This window comes from Neoarius graeffei, chromosome 27 (genome assembly GCF_027579695.1).
Source record: "Neoarius graeffei isolate fNeoGra1 chromosome 27, fNeoGra1.pri, whole genome shotgun sequence".
Lineage (NCBI taxonomy): Eukaryota > Metazoa > Chordata > Actinopteri > Siluriformes > Ariidae > Neoarius > Neoarius graeffei.
Genome location: NC_083595.1, coordinates 34005605 through 34027371, shown reverse-complemented (window position 1 = coordinate 34027371; position 21767 = coordinate 34005605). Strand labels below are relative to the sequence as shown.

Here is a 21767-nt window from a genome sequence, read left to right as displayed (position 1 = left end):
CCAGAGGTCCGTAACTGAGGTCCGTAACTGGGGTCCGTACCGTAGGATACGGACCCGCTCGCCAGCCAATCAGAGCACAGGATTTGGACCGCGAAAAAAGTAAAGAAATGTATGTCTCAGATGTGGCTCGTATGAAAATTACGAGTGGTGTATTTCCCAGTGAAACACTTCTATCTATCTATCTATCTATCTATCTATCTATCTATCTATCTATCTATCTATCTATCTATCTAGCTAGCTAGCTAGCTATCTATCTATCTATCTATCTATCTATCTATCTATCTATCTTTTAGTGCCTTGCAAAAGTATTCATGCCCCTTGGTGTTTATCCTGTTTTGCTGCATTACAAGCTGGAATTAAAATGGATTTTTGGGGGGTTAATATCATTTGATTTACACAACATGCCTACCACTTTAAAGGTGCAAATTGGTTTTTTTTACTGCGACACAAAAAATAATTAAGATGAAAAAACAGAAATCTGGAGTGTGCAGAAGTATCCCCCCCCCAAAAAAAAAAAAAAACCCTCAATACTTTATATGTCACTTGTATGCTTGTAATGCGACAAAACAGGACAAACACCAAGGGGGATGAATACTTTTGCAAGGCACTGTGTGTACTGTATGTATATGTATGTGTGTATATATATATATATATATATATATATATATATATATATATATATACACACAGTGGTGCTTGAAAGTTTGTGAAGCCTTTAGAATTTTCTATATTTCTGCATAAATATGATCTAAAACATTATCAGATTTTCACACAAGTCCTAAAAGTAGATAAAGAGAACCCAGTTAAACAAATGAAACAAAATATTATACTTGGTCATTTATTTAGTGAGGAAAATGATCCAATATTACATATCTGTGACTGACAAAAGTATGTGAACCTCTAGGATTAGCACTTAATTTGAAGGTGAAATTAGAGTCAGGTGTTTTCAATCAATGGGATGACAATAAGGTGTGAGTGGGCACCCTGTTTTATTTAAAGAACAGGGATCTATCAAAGTCTGATCTTCACAACACATGTTTGTGGAAGTGCATCATGGCAAGAACAAAGGAGATTTCTGAGGACCTCAGAAAAAGCGTTGTTGATGCTCATCAGGCTGGAAAAGGTTACAAAACCATCTCTAAAGAGTTTGGACTCCACCAATCCACAGTCAGACAGATTGTGTACAAATGGAGGAAATTCAAGACCATTGTTACCCTCCCCAGGAGTGGTCGACCAACAAAGATCACTCCAAGAGCAAGTCAGTGAGGTCACAAAGGACCCCAGGGTAACTTCTAAGCAACTGAAGGCCTCTCTCACATTGGCTAATGTTAATGTTCATGAGTCCACCATCAGGAGAACACTGAACAACAATGGTGTGCATGGCAGGGTTGCAAGGAGAAAGCCACTGCTCTCCAAAAAGAACATTGCTGCTCATCTGCAGTTTGCTAAAGATCACGGGGACAAGCCAGAAAGCTATTTGAAAAATGTTTTGTGGACGGATTAGACCAAAATAGAACTTTTTGGTTTAAATTAGAAGCGTTATGTTTGGAGAAAGGAAAACACTGCATTCCAGCATAAGAACCTTATCCCATCTGTGAAACATGGTGGTGGTAGTATCATGGTTTGGCCCTGTTTTGCTGCATCTGGGCCAGGACGGCTTGCCATCATTGATGGAACAATGAATTCTGAATTATACCAGCAAATTCTAAAGGAAAATGTCAGGACATCTGTCCATGAACTGAATCTCAAGAGAAGGTGGGTCATGCAGCAAGACAACGACCCTAAGCACACAAGTCATTCTACCAAAGAAAGGTTAAAGAAGAATAAAGTTAATGTTTTGGAATGGCCAAGTCAAAGTCCTGACCTTAATCCAATGGAAATGTTGTGGAAGGACCTGAAGCGAGCAGTTCATGTGAGGAAACCCACCAACATCCCAGAGTTGAAGCTGTTCTGTACAGAGGAACGGGCTAAAATTCCTCCAAGCCGGTGTGCAGGACTGATCAACAGTTAGCGGAAACATTTACGGTAGTTGCAGTTATTGCTGCACAAGGGGGTCACACCAGATACTGACAGCAAAGGTTCACATACTTTTGCCACTCACAGATCTGTAATATTGGAACATTTTCCTCAATAAATAAATGACCAAGTATAATATTTTTGTCTCATTTGTTTAACTGGGTTCTCTTTATCTACTTTCAGGACTTGGGTGAAAATCTGATGATGTTTTAGGTCATATTTATGCAGATATATAGAAAATTCTAAAGGGTTCACAAACTTTCAAGCACCACTGTATATATATACACACACACACACACACACACACACACAAAGGGGCTTAGTGGAAAGTCTTCCTGATTTTATTATGGGACTCGCCCTCCACAATTATTGCCACCCCTAGATAGATAGACACAATGATATACTGTAGATAGACATGTTGACAGACATATAGATAGAGACAGACACATAGATAACAAAGCTCTCTACTGAAGACTGTGAGACAGAAATGTTGTTAAAAGTGCGTATAAAATCTGTAGATAGATAAAGAGAGAGATAGATAGAGAGAGAGATTGTAAAGGGTTGGAAAAATCCACCTTTTGGTGAAGTCGCTTCATCTCGCACTGAAAAAATGAGAAAAATTCAACCTTTAATTGAAATGAATTTATTCAGAGAAAAACAAATCCCTCATCAAGAAATAATTATTCTCAACAAAAACACCCATTCTGCTATTATTGGCACTGCTATTATTGGTTGTACTTTGTACAACCTGTCTTTGCCAGTAAAACAGCACTGAGTCTTCTTCAGATCATTGTCCTGCTGGAAGATCCAATGACCACCCAGTTTTAATTTCCTGGCAGAGGCAGCTAGAATTTGATTTAAAATGTCCTGGTATTTCATGGAGTCCATGATGCCATGTACCCTAACAAGGTTTCCAGGTCCTTCAAAGGAAAAACAGGCCCAAAACATCACAGAACTTCCACCACATTGTACAGGTGGGATCGGGTCCTTTTCATTATAGCCATCTTTCTTTTTACACCAAACCCACCTTGAGTGTTTATTGCCAAAAAGCAACATTTTTGTTCCATCAGACCATAGAACACGGTTCCAGTCAAAGCTGTAGTAGCGTTTCGCAAACTTCAGGTGCTTACGTTTGTTAACTGACAAAAGGCTTTTTTCTGGCAGACCTTTGAAATAATCTGTTCCCATGGAGGTGGTGTCTGATGGTGGTTTTGGAGACTTGGAAACCTCGAGATTTTACTTTTTCTTGTAATTCACCAACAGTGATCCTTGGGGATTTATTTTTTGCCTCTCTTACCATCATCCTCAATGTATGTGGGGGCAAAATAAACTTGGATTCTCTTCCAGGCAAGTTTGTAACAGTTCTACTTGGTGTCTACTTCTTTATTATTGCCCTAACAGTAGAAATGGACATTTTCAGGTGAGTAGCTATTTTTTAAAAACCATTCTATGAGTGATGGTCATTTCTTGATGAGGGATTTGTTTTTCTCTGAATGAATTTATTTCAATTAAAGGTTGGATTTTTCTCATTTTTTTTCCAGTGTGAGATGAAGCGACTTCAGCAAAAGGTGGATTTTTTTTCTAACTCTTTTTACTCATCTTTACAAAGGGTGCCAATAATCATGGAGGGCACTGTACTGTATATATATCAAATATTTTTCATTTCCCATGAATTCCTGGGCACCTTGGCATACACCATATGTGACTACAGGTAGAAGCCATTATCCATAAGTGACCCTGATGGCACAGCAAGAGGAAGCCAGCTTTCACACCTTGCATGGTGTTGATTTGCAGCCAAATCCGGAGCAGCCGCTGCAGTTATTTCACACACAGTCTCACCTCTCTTGAGGTTGTTCCTATTCACAGACCCAATTTCAGCAAGCTGCAACCTGCATTACCCTGAGCTGGACATGCGTGGGCCTAAGCTGGGGATGTGTATCAAGCACAGTTCTCTCACTCTTTTTCTCTCACCCGTTTGTCTCCTGTTTTCTTTGCCTTCAAAATGAAGTCCGCATGAGACTGCATTGAATCATCTACCTGTTTCGTGGAGCTCCCTAAAGACAGTAAGAGTTCGACTGAGCTTTCAGTGCAAGAAATAGCAAGCCACTGCAAGAAATGAAATAAGGGATGGTCCAGAGAGAAAGCGAGAGGGACCGAGATCATGAATCTGAAATCTCGTCTGAAACCCTGCCCTTGAAAAAGTGATAATATATACTCTGTTTCTCTCTTTATGTTCTCGCAGTATAAAGGCCAGGCCAACCTGCATGTGTTTGAGGACTGGTGCGGTTCATCAGTTTCCCAGCTCAGGAAGAACCTGCACTTCCCGCTGTACCCACATGTGAGTAAACCAAAGCCTTTGATCTGATCAGTTCTATACATAATAATAATCTAGTAATATAGTGGAGCAGATAATAGAAAAATCGTGCAAATTGTGATACAAGCACCAAATTTGGCATGTTGATTCTTTTTGAGGTACTTGTCAAATCTGCCCAACTGGCCACTTGAAAATCCAAGATGGCAGCCATTTTTCAAACTTGCCACCAAAATAAGTTTTCAAAGTTGATTTTTCCTATAGTAAAGCATGTACAGTGGGGCAAAAAAGTATTTAGTCAGTCACCAATTGTGCAAGTTCTCCCACTTAAAAAGATGAGAGAAGCCTGTAATTTTCATCATAGGTATACCTCAACTATGAGAGACAAAATGAGAAAAAAAATCCAGAAAATCACATTGTCTGATTTTTAAAGAATTTATTTGCAAATTATGGTGGAAAATAAGTATTTGGTCAATCACAAAAGTTCATCTCAATACTTTGTTATATACCCTTTGTTGGCAATGACAGAGGTCAAATGTTTTCTGTAAGTCTTCACAAGGTTTTCACACATTGTTGCTGGTATTTTGGCCCATTCCTCCATGCAGATCTCCTCTAGAGCAGTGATGTTTTGGGGCTGTCGCTGGGCAACACGGACTTTCAACTCCCTCCAAAGATTTTCTACGGGGTTGAGATCTGGAGACTGGCTAGGCCACTCCAGGACCTTGAAATGCTTCTTACGAAGCCACTCCTTCGTTGCCCGGGCGGTGTGTTTGGGATCATTGTCATGCTGAAAGACCCAGCCACGTTTCATCTTCAATGCCCTTGCTGATGGAAGGAGGTTTTCACTCAAAATCTCACGATACATGGCCCCATTCATTCTTTCCTTTACACGGATCAGTCATCCTGGTCCCTTTGCAGAAAAACAGCCCCAAAGCATGATGTTTCCACCCCCATGCTTCACAGTAGGTATGGTGTTCTTTGGATGCAACTCAGCATTCTTTCTCCTCCAAACACGACAAGTTGAGTTTTTACCAAAAAGTTCTACTTTGGTTTCATCTGACCATATGACATTCTCCCAATCCTCTTCTGGATCATCCAAATGCTCTCTAGCAAACTTCAGACGGGCCTGGACATGTGCTGGCTTAAGCAGGGGGACACGTCTGGCACTGCAGGATTTGAGTCCCTGGCGGCGTAGTGTGTTACTGATGGTAGCCTTTGTTACTTTGGTCCCAGCTCTCTGCAGGTCATTCACTAGGTCCCCCCGTGTGGTTCTGGGATTTTTGCTCACCGTTCTTGTGATCATTTTGACCTCACAGGGTGAGATCTTGCATGGAGCCCCAGATCGAGGGAGATTATCAGTGGTCTTGTATGTCTTCCATTTTCTAATAATTGCTCCCACAGTTGATTTCTTCACACCAGGCTGCTTACCTATTGCAGATTCAGTTTTCCCAGCCTGGTGCAGGTCTACAATTTTGTTTCTGGTGTCCTTTGACAGCTCTTTGGTCTTGGCCATAGTGGAGTTTGGAGTGTGACTGTTTGAGGTTGTGGACAGGTGTATTTTATACTGATAACGAGTTCAAACAGGTGTCATTAATACAGGTAACGAGTGGAGGACAGAGGAGCCTCTTAAAGAAGTTGTTACAGGTCTGTGAGAGCCAGAAATCTTGCTCTCACAATAACAATAAAAACACAATAACATGTTAGAACAAGAACATTAATACAAATCTGTAAATCATGTTATCTTTATCCAGCAGTTAGCTCTGGAGTTAGTGCTTCCAGTTCACTAATTCGATTGGACAAGCAGAGTTGCAAGAGTGCTTATATTTAGTATAACCTCACTGGAATATTTCACTATTTGTATCACTTTGCTTGTCCGTGTTCATCACATAAAACTCCAATTCTAACAACAAGCCCATTGAAACTGTTACTACAGTAGAGGTGGAACAACATCTTCAGCAAACATAGTCAACAATACATTAATATATATCAGTGGTGAACTGTTACTATTAGAGCTGGGACTTGAGCTCAGCCAAAACTTAGCCAGACACCAAAAAAGCAACAGGGCAAAGGATTTTGCAAGGAATTAGCAGCAGTCTGCCAGCTCGTGCCGTTGTGTGTAGTTGTTGATGTTGATTTTAAAAGTAACTATGTAAACTACATTGGGAAATGAATACTTACAGTAAGTCTGAGTGAAAAATACTGTAGCGAGCATGCATTTCTGGAGACAGAACTCTTAGTTTCTCGGTCGTGAGCCTGTGCTACTTGCTGTCGATAGCACTGCTTTGACTGCTTTATTAGCATTCGCTAACACTACTGATGAACGCTACACTGGCTGGAAGGTGACTTCACTGCTGCGCTGACAGTACCGACTCATGGTTAAGCTAGCATTGGCATTTGCTAACACTACTGCACCTACTTGCGGTTAAAGTGCATATCACGGGTAAATTCAGGAGCAAGATCAATGTAATTCTCCTATTTTTCATTAAACTTTTGTCAAATACCTGTAACATTCTGCTTTCTCTGCAATTTTTTTTACCTTGTGCAATACCAGAAAAATTCTGCTGAAATCAAGCCATTTGAGGTGAATTGGTCCGCCTCTGAAAAAACTTGGCATTCGGATTTCCCAGCAAACATTGATTTTCATGACATCATCTGCGGGACGCCTCCATCTGAATCCTACGTCAGCGCTGGTTTGTTTATGAGAAAACGACCTGGTGGTTTTCTGCAGATTTCTTCAACTTTATCACGTGATTATTAAAATGGTTAACAGATGTATCGTAGGAGGGTGTAGCAACACCAATCTTGATGGGATTAGTACTCATCGTTTTCCAAAAGACCGGACAATGAGAGAGAAATGGGAGCGCTTGGTCTACACAGGCTGTGCACTGAAACCGTGCAAAGCTCGCGCAACCTGCTGGCGCTTCCGTAGGTAACGTCACGAATCTGGCTCCAGACTCCCTTGGGATTTTTCCAGATGCGTTTTATTTTATTTTTTTCTGCTGTAGACAGATGGCCTTGTGCAAAATTACCCTTCTGGATGAGTGTGTAAAGGGACATTCTTTCATGTAAAAAAATACGAAATTGGTCCAGAATATGCACTTTAAGCTTGCACTGGCTTTTGAGAAGGCCTAGGGTGAGAAATTTTTGGTCCCGCCCACTATAACTGAAACTGATTGGTTAATTAATCTGTCACTTCCTACATAAATATACACGGCCATGGCCTTCTGTCCCGGCAATGAAGTCCTAGCCAATGAGTGAGCCAGCTCTAAACTCTTCTCAGCCTAGAGACAACAAACAACAAAATCTCATTGGATAACTCGATTTTAATGTTTTCAGGACAGTAACCCTTTCATTTCTGAAGCTAATTTGATAGAAAATGAGGCCAAATTAGAATTATAAGAGAATAATTATCATGAAATTATCTCATCTCATCTCATTATCTCTAGCCGCTTTATCCTTCTACAGGGTCGCAGGCAAGCTGGAGCCTATCCCAGCTGACTACGGGCGAAAGGCGGGGTACACCCTGGACAAGTCGCCAGGTCATCACAGGGCTATCATGAAATTATGAAAGAATTAAATAATTTAATTAAAGAATGAAAAAAATTAAATATAACTTTTGAAATGCTGATATGTTTGGGCCTTCTCTGAAAGAGTACTGTATGTATGTACATACATATATACAGTACTGTGCAAAAGTCTTAGGCACATGTAAAGAAATGCTGGAGACCAAAAATGGCTGAAAAATAATGAAATTAAATGTTTCAACATTAAAAAAAATACTATAAACAGTAGCAGTAAGCCATAATAAATGAGACAAAGTCTATATTTGGCGTGAGACGACCCTTTGTTTAAAAAAAAATAGTCGTCTCAGGTACAGTGAGTGCAGTTTTATGCGGAAATGAGCTGTAGGGTTTACTGAGCATCTTACAGAACCAGCCACAGTTCTTCTGGACACTTTGACTGTCACACTCGCTTCTTCAATTTGCACCAAAACCCAGTCGCCTTCATTATGGTTTCTTTTTTAATCTGAAAAGTGCTCTCTTATGTAATATGCAGCTCAGATACAAACATTTTTTTTTTCTGTAACATTTAATTTTGTGCTGGAAAACGAACGTTTGGACTCTAAAATGTTTTTGTCCTGACTCGATAATGTAGAAGTCATAAAACAGAAATCTAGAACAAAGTTTATATGAAAAAAAAGGCTCTTAAGAGCTTATATAGCGCATGTGTGTACCGTATATTGTATGGCATCACTATTAATAATCTGCTGGTCTACCTTTTGGTGTGGTCTTTAGGGTCTGTTTAAAATTTTAATCACACGCTAGAGCTTGTTATGTGTGTGCAGTGCAAATTGAAGTTCCTGGGTCTATCACCTTTGCATTCTGTGTCTATTATTTAGTCACAACTTTCATTTACTGCTGCTAATAATGTCAGCAAACTGCTTTGGAGGTGGGAGCATGTGGATAACAGGGCTTTATCTGGGGCTAAGAATAGAAATGGTGTCTATTATTGTATTTGCTACTCTTTTTCCAGGCCAGAACCACAGTGAAGAAACTGGCTGTGGTTCCGAAGTGGAAGAATTACGGCCTCCGCATCTTTGGCTTTATTCATCCATATAAAGACGGTTTGTTACAGTGCAGTCATACAACATGGTCATATTGATTTACATGTGTGGAGCAACGTGTTTCTAAGAGAAATGCACTTACAAAAGGGCTGTTTTTAGAGCATCGCTTTAGGCAAGCTTCAGAAAAGCTTTCATGGAGAGAACAGGAAGGAAATAGGAGTAAAGGACTTGACATTGTCACTTCAGCCTCCATCTTACAGTCAATACTGATTATAAAACTTCCGATGTAAAGTGTCAGGTCAATGTGTATATCTACGTATGTTTCCGCACATGTGTGTCTTTTCTCCAGGAGATTTCCAGTTCGCCATATCCTCTGATGATAACTCTGAGCTGTGGCTGAGCTTGGATGAGAATCCGCTCAATGCCAAACTCTTGGTATACGTGGGGCAGGTGAGTGAATATTTTACCGTGAATGTTTAGTAACCTTCCAGCCAAATGGTAATGCTTTCTTTTACAGTGGTGCTTGAAAGTTTGTGAACCCTTTAGAATTTTCTATATTTCTGCATAAATATGACCTAAAACATCATCAGATTTTCACACAAGTCCTAAAAGTAGATAAAGAGAACCCAGTTAAACAAATGAGACAAAAATATTATACTTGGTCATTTATTTATTGAGGAAAATGTTCCAATATTACATATCTGTGAGTGGCAAAAATATGTGAACCTCTCGGATTAGCAGTTAATTTGAAGGTGAAATTAAAGTCAGGTGTTTTCAATCAATGGGATGACAATCAGGTGTGAGTGGGCACCCTGTTTTATTTAAAGAACAGGGATCTATCAAAGTCTGAGCTTCACAACACATGTTTGTGGAAGTGTATCATGGCACGAACAAAGGAGATTTCCTCAGAAAAAGCATTGTTGATGCTCATCAGGCTGGAAAAGGTTACAAAACCATCTCTAAAGAGTTTGGACTCCACCAATCCACAGTCAGACAGATTGTGTATACAGTAAATGGAGGAAATTCAAGACCATTGTTACCCTCCCCAGGAGTGGTCGACCAACAAAGATCACTCCAAGAGCAAGGCGTGTAATAGTCGGCAAGGTCACAAAAGACCCCAGGGTAACTTCTAAGCAACTGAAGGCCTCTCTCACATTGGCTAATGTTAATGTTCATGAGTCCACCATCAGGAGAACACTGAACAACAATGGTGTGCATGGCAGGCTTGCAAGGAGAAAGTCAAAGTCCTGACCTTAATCCAGTTGAAATGTTGTAGAAGGACCTGAAGCGAGCAGTTCATGTGAGGAAACCCACCAACATCCCAGAGTTAAATCTGTTCTGTACGGAGGAATGGGCTAAAATTCCTCCAAGCCGGTGTGCAGGACTGATCAACAGTTACCGGAAACATTTAGTTGCAGTTATTGCTGCACAAGGGGGTCACATCAGATACTGAAAGCAAAGGTTCACATACTTTTGCCACTCACAGATAGTATGTAATATTGGATCATTTTCCTCAATATATAAATGACCAAGTATAATATTTTTGTCTCATTTGTTTAACTGGGTTCTCTTTATCTACTTTTAGGACTTGTGTGAAAATCTGATGATGTTTTAGCTCTTATTTATGCAGAAATATAGAAAATTCTAAAGGGTTCACAAACTTTCAAGCACCATGGTATATAGTGTGATTTCAAAACAAAAACAACGAACTGGATTCTGGGAAGGATGAATCACCCTTTTAATCATGAGGGGTGGGTGTTGCCACTGATCTCAGTTACCTTTCTGGAGAGAAAAAAACATACACAGGGAGCTTTTTCAAACCATAATCTACCCTTATATATTTTGTTCATGTTATTATGGATCTTTGTTTATCTACATTCCCATCAGTGCAGCTTATGAATGGTAACGAGCTTTCATGTTCATACTTTGCTGAGCCAGTAATTGTGAAAACAATGCTAGTTTCTGTGACAGTGGCAGGATTTTACTGCCAGCAGTATATCACTCTGGTGCAAATAATGTGTAACAATCGGCAGTTTTAGCAAGAAGCAGGTGATCGAGTACAATCTTTCTCTGCAGCACGGCTCTGAATGGACGGCTCCGGGTGAATTCAGCAAGTTCAGGTCCCAGAACTCAAAGTCTGTACAGTAAGTACAATTACTTCATTTCTTGTTTTACATGAATACAGTTATTTAGACTATAAATATATTTATATAAAGGTGCTCTTGTTGAGTCTTCACGATAAAGTCAAACACTGGGCTTGTATATCATTTTTAATTGCAGTTATCTATAGTTTGTAATCTTTCATTAAATCTGAAATCCAAATAATTATTGAGTCATAGAAGAAAAGTAAAATTAATGTACAAAATGATAGCAATAATCATGAAATCGTACATACAGTATGCTATCTACAGATGAACTAAAACTAAAGGAAAAACTGAGGGCTCTGTTATGCTGTTGGGTCCACTTGTCCCCTTGGAAGAAATCGTCTCTGCATAATAAATAAAATATTATTTTGATTGATCACTTTATACCAGACATGTTCAAGTTCACCATATGTTTTTTTTTAAATTTGTAATGTGTTAATACACTTCTTTCAGGGTGCAGGGACTCACAGATGCAGGCGCAGGGAAGAACGGGTGCGTCATAAACTGGAATCCAAATCCAAATCGAATGACTGAAGACGTAGTCAAGGCCAGTCAAGGGTCGGTCGATATGCAGACGGAATATCAAAGGGCAGGCGTGAAGTTGAGGTTGGGGTATAAACCTAAACTAAGTCAAAGTCATGGGAAGTCAGGCACAATAACAATAAGGCTTGGTATGATCAGGCATGAGGACACGGGACAATACTTCACACTGAGGTGATTGATTGCTGAGCTTAAATAGAGCCGTGATTACACAGATGATGGGGAGCAGATATGGTCCTAATACTCAGAAGAGGCGGGTTGCTGTGGCGATTGGGAGATGTAGTTCGGAGTGGCCATGTTTGGATGCAGTTCCGAACTTATCCTGTGTCCGAAATCACCTCACTACTCACTATACAGTGGACTATGTAGTGAGTTCACCGTTTTGTAGTGCTGTCTGAATGTATAGTGAGAATTATTATACCCTATATAGTGCACTCATAGTATCCCATAATCAGAGTTGTAGTCGAGTCACTAAACCTCGAGTCCAAGTCCAGTCTCGAGTCCCCAGTGTTCAAATCCAAGTCAATTCCAAGTCATTAAAAAAAAAAACTTGAGTCGAGTCCAATACTCCAACTGCACCATTTGACGGTGGCTGTTTTAGCGCCATTAACATTAGTTTGTTCCTGAACATGACGTATGAACAGGTGAATGTGCTTCTCTTTGTCAGGGAGTGTGAAGTATTCTGTCAGAGATGGTTGGGAGACGGATGTAAGTGCAGAAGGTGTGTTTATTAATACAAGTGAAGACGGTAAACAATCCAGAACGGCAGGCAAAATCGTAAAACAGTGAAACAGGCAATAGGTCAAAGGAAGCACAAACAGGCTATCGTAGACTCGGCAGAATCAAAGACGAGAAACAGGAAATCAGGGATCAGGAAACCAAACAAGGAAATAAGGCTGGGTAATGTGTCAGCAACACAACTCAATACTTCGCAAAGTCAGTGTGTTTTCACAGCTTTTTTTTGGGTCCAAGTCCTGGACTCGAGTACTACAAGCCTGCCCACAATGCACCGTGAAAAGTAGTGTACAACCGATGGTCACTAACCAAGCAATATATACCATCATGCATTGCGGTCACACTGAAAGAAAAAAGTGTGTTGGGGTGAATGGATGGAAGAAGAAACACATTATAAACAGACATTCAAGTACAATTAAAAATAGTAAGAGAATAGAAAAAAAAGTTGAACTAGAATAAGACATAAAATACAAGAAAAAAGTTAGGGTGCAGAGCGAGGAATTAATCAAAAGCCTCAAATTTGATTTAATAAAACGCAGTGGCAAAGAAAAAAGTATTCAGCCTTGATTTGAAAGAACTGAAAGATGCAGCAGACACAAAGTACTTTGTATTTATTAATGTGGGAAATATGCTGAGTATAATATGGATTTATCACAAAAAATACATATAAAAGTTATTTACAGGCTTAAGGTCAGTCCATATAGGGAAAAACTGTGATCAAGGTCTGGAAAATGCTGACCGAGGCCAATGGCCTCGGTCAGCATTTTCCAGACCTTGATCACAGTTTTTCCCTATACGGACTGACCTTAAGCCGATAAATAACTTATTTATTATTTTCTCCACTACGAAATAACTGATTCTTTAGCGCTTCTGAAAAAAATGCACAAAACCGACAACGACAATAGTGAATAAGGCCACACATTGTAATTTTCGTTGAAACCTTCATTAAATACACGACTGTTTTACCATTTACAAGCTCTGAATCAGAAACACAGTGCAAGGAGCCACCAAACGGTTCGCTGTAGAGACTCGGGGTTGTGTTCGCCAAATTCGCCATTTTGAAACATCAAATCTTCCTCCGCCTTGGTCAGTGGACGAGCCACTTGAGGGTGATTACCCTTTCCAAATTCACGAACTAGCTGCCTCTTTCTCGACAACAGAGCCTCCCTGGATTTCGAAAAATCTTTGGCTTTAAGGATATCTATCTTTGAACCATGGTCGTTAAGATAGTGCTGAAAACTGCGATGAAATGCTGTCAGGGTGGTGGGTCTGTAGTGGCTGCCATCTTTCTTCTTTATTTCCATGAAGAAGCAGCAGATAAGGTTGTTCAGCTCATGCCCAATAATGACTTCAATATTTCTGTGCTCACTGAATGATTGCACCTGCCTTTTCCACACGTTTATCTCATAAGCAGTTTTCTTTTTCCTGTTTTCTGGCCTTTGTTGCTCGATAAAATTCTGAGCTTCGCTCATAAACTCTTGTTGTTGTTTCGCTTTTTCCTGGGATTTCCCTTTTTCAACATTCGCGTTTTCGTCATTTTCATCAGGATAGTAAAATTCACTTTCATTGTGCTGTTTGTCTTGGTCCGAAGCCATTTTTTAGTGCTACTGTCGGGAAATTACACTGAAAAACTCGCAGCAGCTGTGCAACGACAAAGTTGCAAAAGCGAAGCTAAAAATCTCAGCCAAGATAAAAGATCTCGGATCACAGTCAGAGATAGGAAAATACGGACCGTTCCGCAGGATTTCTTACAGAATGCATGATTTCTTACAGGATTTCATTTTAATTGTGCGACAGTAATGACGTGAATAACGACGCAGCGGAGTAGTGTCCGAATGTGTTTTCATTTTAACAACGAGCTCACTATATAGTCACTTTCATTGTGCTGTTTGTCTTGGTCCGAAGCCATTTTTTAGTGCTACTGTCAGGAAATTACAATGAAAAAAAAATCGCAGCAGGGCAGCATGGTGGTGTAGTGGTTAGCGCTGTTGCCTCACAGCAAGAAGGTCTGGGTTCGAGCCCTGTGGCCGGCAAGGGCTTTTCTCTGTGGAGTTTGCATGTTTTCCCCGTGTCTGCGTGGGTTTCCTCCGGGTGCTCCGGTTTCCCCCACAGTCCAAAGACATGCAGGTTAGGTTAACTGGTGACTCTAAATTGACCGTAGGTGTGAATGTCAGTGTGAATGGTTGTCTGTGTCTATGTGTCAGCCCTGTGATGACCTGGCGACTTGTCCAGGGTGTACCCCGCCTTTCGACCGTACTCAGCTGGGATAGGCTCCAGCTTGCCTGCGACCCTGTAGAACAGGATAAAGCGGCTAGAGATAATGAGATGAGATGAGATGAGATGAGATGAGATGAGATGAGATGAGATGAGATGAAACTCGCAGCAACTGTGCAACAACAAAGTTGCAAAAGTGAAGCTAAAAATGTCAGCCAAGATAAAAGATCTCGGATCACAGTCAGAGATAGGAAATATATCCCCCCAACTGGTGTTTTGATGAGGCTGTCTAAAACATTTGTCCAAAATATCTCCAAAATATCTATATAGAATTCCTGAGATAGTGAAGAGGGAGCAGTGAACGAGTGAGTGATTTTAGACACACCCTTAGACACCAAAAGTCTAAGGGTGTGTCCAAAATTACTGACAACTTCGTTATAGATATATTTAATCTCATATGAAATGGGGAAGTGGGTGGAGCTTTCAGAGAATATCAGAGAGTTCAACTGTTAAGTGGTTCATCTACACTTTATTCTGGAAAAAGGCACCTCTTTTCCCCCATTTTGGATTACAGCAATGTTCCTACGCAAAACGTAGAAAGGTTAGCAGGTCTGATACAGTCATTTATTATTATTATTTTTATTTATTTTTTTTTTTGTATTTCCCATCTCACCCCTCACCTGTGCACTGTCCCCCACCCCACCCACATTCTGGTGTGCACCCTACTGTATAGTATTGATACAGCTGCCTTATACTATGATATATTTCTATCTTGATGGGAGTGGTCTCTTCCAGTTTGACCCCACACCCATCAACACGGGACCAAAGGATCACTGAATGGTTTGATGAGGATGGAAATAAAATCCTATGCTATGGCCTTCACAGTCACCAGACCGCAGCCCAGTTGATCACCCATGAGATATTTTGGACAAATGTTTTAGACAGCCTCATCAAAACACCAGTTGGGGGGGATATCTTTTGAAGGAAGGGTGTTCCATCTATTCAGTACAATTTCACAGACAATCTACGTACTTCTGAAGCTGTTGTCATTTTATCCTTTATAATATATATACACATTTATATACACGGTGGATATAAAAACAATATACACACCTCTGCTAAAATGGCAGGCTTTTTGTGATTAAAAAAAAAGAAACCAAGATAAATCCTGTCAGAACTTTTTCTGCCTTTCTTGCAAAATTGCAGTCTGTACAAAGAAGGTGAAAACTGTTTAGGATAAAATAAAATAAAAACGACACAAAAACCTGGTTGCCTAATTGTGCACACCCTTTAAAAATCAAGGACGTGACTATGTTCAGAATCAACCAAACACATTCAGTCTCATCTTAAATAGTGGTTAGTATACACCTGACATCAATTAAAGTGGCTCTCAGATAAAGTTTGGCTGTTCCTGTCGAATTATTCTGATACCCTCTTGGTTGCATCATACTCCAAAAGCCATGGTCCACAAAGAGATTTCAGAACATGAATGGGATCTCATCATTGAAAGGTGTCAGTCAGGGCAGGGGTACAAAAAAGTATCCAAAGCATTAAACACCCCATGGAGCACAGTGAAGACCGTCATCAACAAGTAGAGAAACTATTACTCAACAGTGACTCTACCAAGATCAGGACATCCCTCCAAGATTGATGAGAAGATAAGGAGAAAACTAGTCAGGGAGGCCACCAAGAATCCTACAGCAACATGAAAGGAGCTGCAGGATTTCCTGGAAAGTACTGGTTGTTCCCTAAATGTAACAACAGTCAGTCATATTCTTCATACCGTATGTCTGGGTTCTTGGGTAGCATAGTAAGACAAAAACCCCATCCATCCATCCATCCATCCATCCATCCATTATCTGTAGCCACTTATCCTGTCCTACAGGGTCACAGGCAAGCTGGAGCCTATCCCAACTGACTATGGGCGAGAGGCGGGGTACACCCCGGACAAGTCTTCAGTTCATCGCAGGGCTGATACATAGAGATAAACAACCATTCACACCTACGGTCAATTTAGAGCCACCAATTAGCCTAACCTGCATGTCTTTGGACTGTGGGGGAAACCAGAGCACCCTGAGGAAACCCACGCAGACATGGGGAGAACATGCAAACTCCACACAGAAAGGCCCTCGTTGGCTGCTGGGCTCGAATCCAAGACCACCTTGCTGTGAGGCGACAGTGCTAACCACTACACCACCGTGCCACCCCGACAAAAACCTTTATTCACAAAGAAAAGCATCCAAGCCTGGCTCAACTTTGCTGTCAGTGACTGCACAAGTTTGTGGCAGCCTTCAAACATGGCCGCCATGGACTACAACTCCCAAGCATTCCCTGTAATCAGCTCTCATTATTTAAGGACTGCAAACGCACGTTGCGAAGTATCGTTCTGTGTCCCCGTACCTGATCATACTGAGCCATTTGTTGTTTTGGCCTGACTTTAGTTATCCTGACCCTCATTACATTATTTATTAGACTCTGAGACTGTTGTTTACCTTTGACATCCCGTTTATACATCAACTGACCTGACTCTGATTCTCGCATTACAACGTTATTTATCAGACTCTGAGACTGTTGTTTACCTTTGACATCCCGTTTACACATCGACTGACCTGACTCTGATTCTCACATTACGACTCAGATTGCGATGCACCTGCTCTCCCCTGCAATTGCATCCGTAAGTGCCTGTATACTCACCATCCATCCATTATCCGTAACCGCTTATCCTGTGCAGGGTCACAGGCAAGCTGGAGCCTATCCCAGCTGACTATGGGTGAGAAGCGGGGTACACCCTGAACAAGTCGCCAGATCATCGCAGGGCTGGCACATAGAGACAAACAACTATTCACACTCACATTCAATTTAGAGCCACCAATTATCCTAACCTGCATGTCTTTGGACTGTGGGGGAAACCAGAGCACCCAGAGGAAACCCACGCGGACACAGGGAGAACATGCAAACTCCGCACAGAAAGGCCCTCATCAGCCACTGGGCTCAAACCAGTGCTAACCACCAGGGGCGTAGCCATCATTTTAGAAGTGAGGGGGACAAATTGTTCAGAGGTCTATTGAGTGATTTATCATCCTCTCGCATTCAATTGCACCTCTCCTTAGCAGCTAAAGAACCACATAACCACAAACAGCACAGCACCAGGGACCCGATTTTAGTTCTTTAAAATTATATACTATCAAAATCTAAAGTCAAAATCTATAAATCTATAAAGTAAAATTTATAAATAGAATTAAGAATAGTAGTAGTGATGTAGCTAGTTATATTCTCTTCTCACCTGTGACCCTGCATAATCATCCCTGTTGGCCTCTGGTCAACTGTCTCCTCTCTCACCCTGCTCTTTCTATTGTAGCAATAAAGATTAAAAAATATGTGGAAAGCAACATTTTGAAATAGAATTAGGAATACAGTAATAATAATCTGCAAATTCATGTACTTTAAACTTTAACTACCCCGAAAAAAATAAATCTTTACAAAAATAACAGTCAAAGGAACACAAATACATTTATATTCTTATTTTCTACCCAGAAGTGAGTAATCTTAGAGTAGCCAAAATAGTAACGTTACTCAAGTAAGAGTATCCTTACTTTAGAATAATATTACTCAAGTAAAAGTAAAACGTATTTTGCAACAAAACAACTCTTAAGAGTACAATTTATCCAAAAAGTTACTCAAGTAAATGTAATGGAGTAAATGTAACTAGTTACTATCGCCTCCAAGTTAGCTAGCTAGCTTAACTAACTAAATTGATATCTATTTGTCATCTTTTAGCTAAACATTATCTACATTCAACAGCATTACTCAACTTACACGGTTTGTTTGGAAAAAACTGTCTAAAGTCTTTAGCCTCTTGGCTGGTTTGCTGAACATACAGAAGCACTGCCCAGATCTGAATCACACCAAAGATCTCATCTCATTTCATTATCTCTAGCCAATTTATCCTGTTCTACAGGGTCGCAGGCAAGTTGGAGCCTATCCCAGCTGACTACGGGCAAAAGGCGGGGTACACCCTGGACAAGTCACCAGGTCATCACAGGGCTGACACATAGACACAGACAACCATTCACACTCACACCTACAGTCAATTTAGAGTCACCAGTTAACCTAACCTGCATGTCTTTGGACCGTGGGGGAAACCGGAGCACCCGGAGGAAACCCACATGGAGAACATGCAAACTTCGCACAGAAAGGCCCTCGCCGGCCACGGGGCTCGAACCCGGACCTTCTTGCTGTGAGGCGACAGTGCTAACCACTACACCACCGTGCCGCCCACACCAAAGATACTCATACAATATTTTCTAAAGCGTCTCTGATCACACACGACAGTGGTGTTTGTTTGCTGCTTTAGCTCCGCCTGCTCATGATGCGTTTAGAGGCGGCTCGGAAAAACGTGTTTCCACATGTTAAAAATGAATTGAGTGGTTGTAATGGCTGTAAAAAGTGCAGGGGACAGAGGGTACAAATACGGGAAGTGCGGGGGACATGTCCCCGGCGTCCGCTATGCCCATGCTAGCCACTACACCACCGTGCCGCCCTGCCTACATACTCTGACATTTGCAAAAAGGTATTTCCAGTCTCCCACAACTATGTGGGGAAAACTGTATTATGGTCTGATCAGACCAAGGTGGAACTATTTGGCCATAATTCAAAAAGGTATGTTTGATGCAGAAATAACACAGCACATCATCAAAAGTTCACCATACCCACAGTGAAGCATGGTGGTGGCAGCATCATGCATTGGGGCTGCTTTTCTTCAGCTGGAGCAAGGGCTTTAGTCAAAGTGGATGGAATCATCAATAGCTCCAAATATCAGTCTATTTTGACACAAAACCTTCAGGTATCTGCTACAATGCTGAAGATGAAGAGGAATTTCACCTTTTCAGCATGACAGTGACCCAAAAGCATCCATCTAAACCAACAAAGCAGTGGGCTTCACCAAAAGAGGATCAGTGTTCTGGAATGGCCCAGTCAGAGCCCAGAACTTAATCCAATTGAAAATCTGTGGGGTGACCTGAAGAGAGCTGTGCGCAGGAGATGTCCTCGCAATTTGACAGATCTGGTAAATTTATACAAGTGTATAATTGTATAATTTCACATTTTCTAATATTTCAATGATAAGTTATCAAATAATTATCAAGCATTTAATTGTGCTTTTTTAAAGTGACACAGGTCGATGTGCTGGTTCAGGAATTATTTAATCCACTCCCCTTTCTGAATTGTTTGAGCTGATATCCATCCCCATAGCTGGTATGCATCATTTTGTTTCAGTACATTTTATTTCCTAATGCGGGGCATCCTAACCATGTGTCAGTCTGTTTACAAACCGCTCGGCAGCCAGTTCGGAAAAGTTACGTGAGGTCATGGGTGGGTCAGAGGTCGCGACTGTAGAGCCACAGCAAACATGGCGGATCGTCCAGATCAAACGAAGACTCCTAAATCAAGACAAAAAAGTTCAAGTTCTAACTAGACTATATGCCAGGCTGACATCCAACATCGGCTTCAAAAGTTTACATTCATGATTGACATGAGATTGACGTGAACTCTCACTGTCACTGACTCAATCACTCAAACATGTCAAAATCGGGCATTTCTAGACTGCCCATGCCGCCAGGTGCTCACCCAAACAGGTCACTTTTTACTGCTTCCAGGCAATGACAAGTTATAAAATAATGCCACTCAGTATCTTTACTTATTACATCTACTTTTATACAGGTTAAAATTAAATTATTCCAAATCTAAATGCACCTGTGAGCTTGAAGACTCTCTATGTCGGAGGCCACTGGTTCTGCCATGTTTGTTGCAACCTTGCTCATTATAATATTATAATGAGGATAAACTTCGGCCATTTCCGTACCCAAGTGTAAACATTAGCGCGTGGTGTTTTTCCAGCACATTCTTCTTCACAGGTATGAGGCAAAAGGCAATACAGAGTATGATTCAAGTACCTAGGGGTTATTCTAGCTCCACAGGGTACTATTCATCTTTTTAATACATCGCCCTGTGTCACTTTAAACTGTTTTAATACATAACATAGTTTTATCTCCTCGTTTTTTTTTCACAAATGTTGTTTAATAGATAAGGCAGTGTAGTGGTTAGCACTGTCACCTCACAGCAAGAAGGTCCTTGGTTCGAGCCTAGTGGCCAATGAGGGCCTTTCTGTGTGGAGTTTGCATGTTCTCCCCGTGTCTGCGTGGGTTTCCTCCGGGTACCTCCGGTTTCCCCCACAGTCCAAAGACATCCAGGTTAGGTCAATTGGTGGCTCTAAATTGACCGTGAGTGTGAATGGTTGTTTGTCTCCGTGTCAGCCCTGCGATAACCTGGCGACTTGTCCAGGGTGTATCCCGCCTCTCACCCATAGTCAGCTGGGATAGGCTCCAGCTTGCCAGCGACCCTGTAGAACAGGATAAGCAGCTACAGATGATGGATGGATGGATGTTTAATAGATAAAATTCAATTTTTTCAGTATTCACAATCATGTGATCCAAAAATAATTACCCAGAACTAATTAATGTCTCAAACTTAGTGTTACTTTGTAACAAATGGGAATTATGCTGGACGTAGGTTCATAGCATCATAAAAAATTCACATTTTTAATGTTTAAAGAACAGATAGATGGGTATAAAAATTATTGCTTTTACTGGTCAAGCATAAACTGTTATTACATTGTATGCTTACAGTAGATAACTAGAACGGCACTCAGTAGAGTGTATACCTCCACCAAGACACATAATGTATGATCAACATCAAAATCGAATCACTTGAACCTAGGGTAATACTAAAGCTGTACACCAAATTCCATCCAAATCCGTTCACTACTTTTTTTTTTCTTTTGTCACATGTATACTCAAGCACAGCAAAATTCCTCCTCTGCATTTAACCCATCTGAAGCAGTGAATACATGCACACGTGAGCACACACACATACCCTGAGCAGGGGGCAGCAATACTACAATGCCCAGGGAGTAAGTGGGGATTAGATGCCTTGCTCAAGGGCACTTCAGCCATTCCTGCTGGTCCAGGGAACTGAACCAGTGACCTTTTGGTCCCAAAGCTGCTTCTCTAACCATTAGGCCATGGCTTCCCAACCATTGTCTGTTCCCTTATGTTGGGAACAGAAAAAAAAAAAAACCTGGATCCACATACATATCCAGATTTGCATCAGAATCTAGCCAGTTGATTCTTGGCCCATGGCTCACCTTTCCTCAAAATTTCATCAAAATCTGTTCGCTACTTTTTGA

At 40.9% G+C, this 21767-nt stretch overlaps 1 protein-coding gene across 1 annotated transcript in view; it reads left to right on the top strand.

Moving 5' to 3' along the window:
* Window positions 1-21767, top strand: part of b4galnt4b (beta-1,4-N-acetyl-galactosaminyl transferase 4b) — a 278770-nt gene that overhangs the window by 171111 nt on the left and 85892 nt on the right. The window contains exons 4-7 of the mRNA XM_060912043.1: window positions 4259-4354; window positions 8861-8951; window positions 9241-9341; window positions 10968-11035. Coding sequence (XP_060768026.1) covers window positions 4259-4354; window positions 8861-8951; window positions 9241-9341; window positions 10968-11035 — 356 coding nt within the window. The remainder of the gene's footprint in view (window positions 1-4258; window positions 4355-8860; window positions 8952-9240; window positions 9342-10967; window positions 11036-21767) is intronic.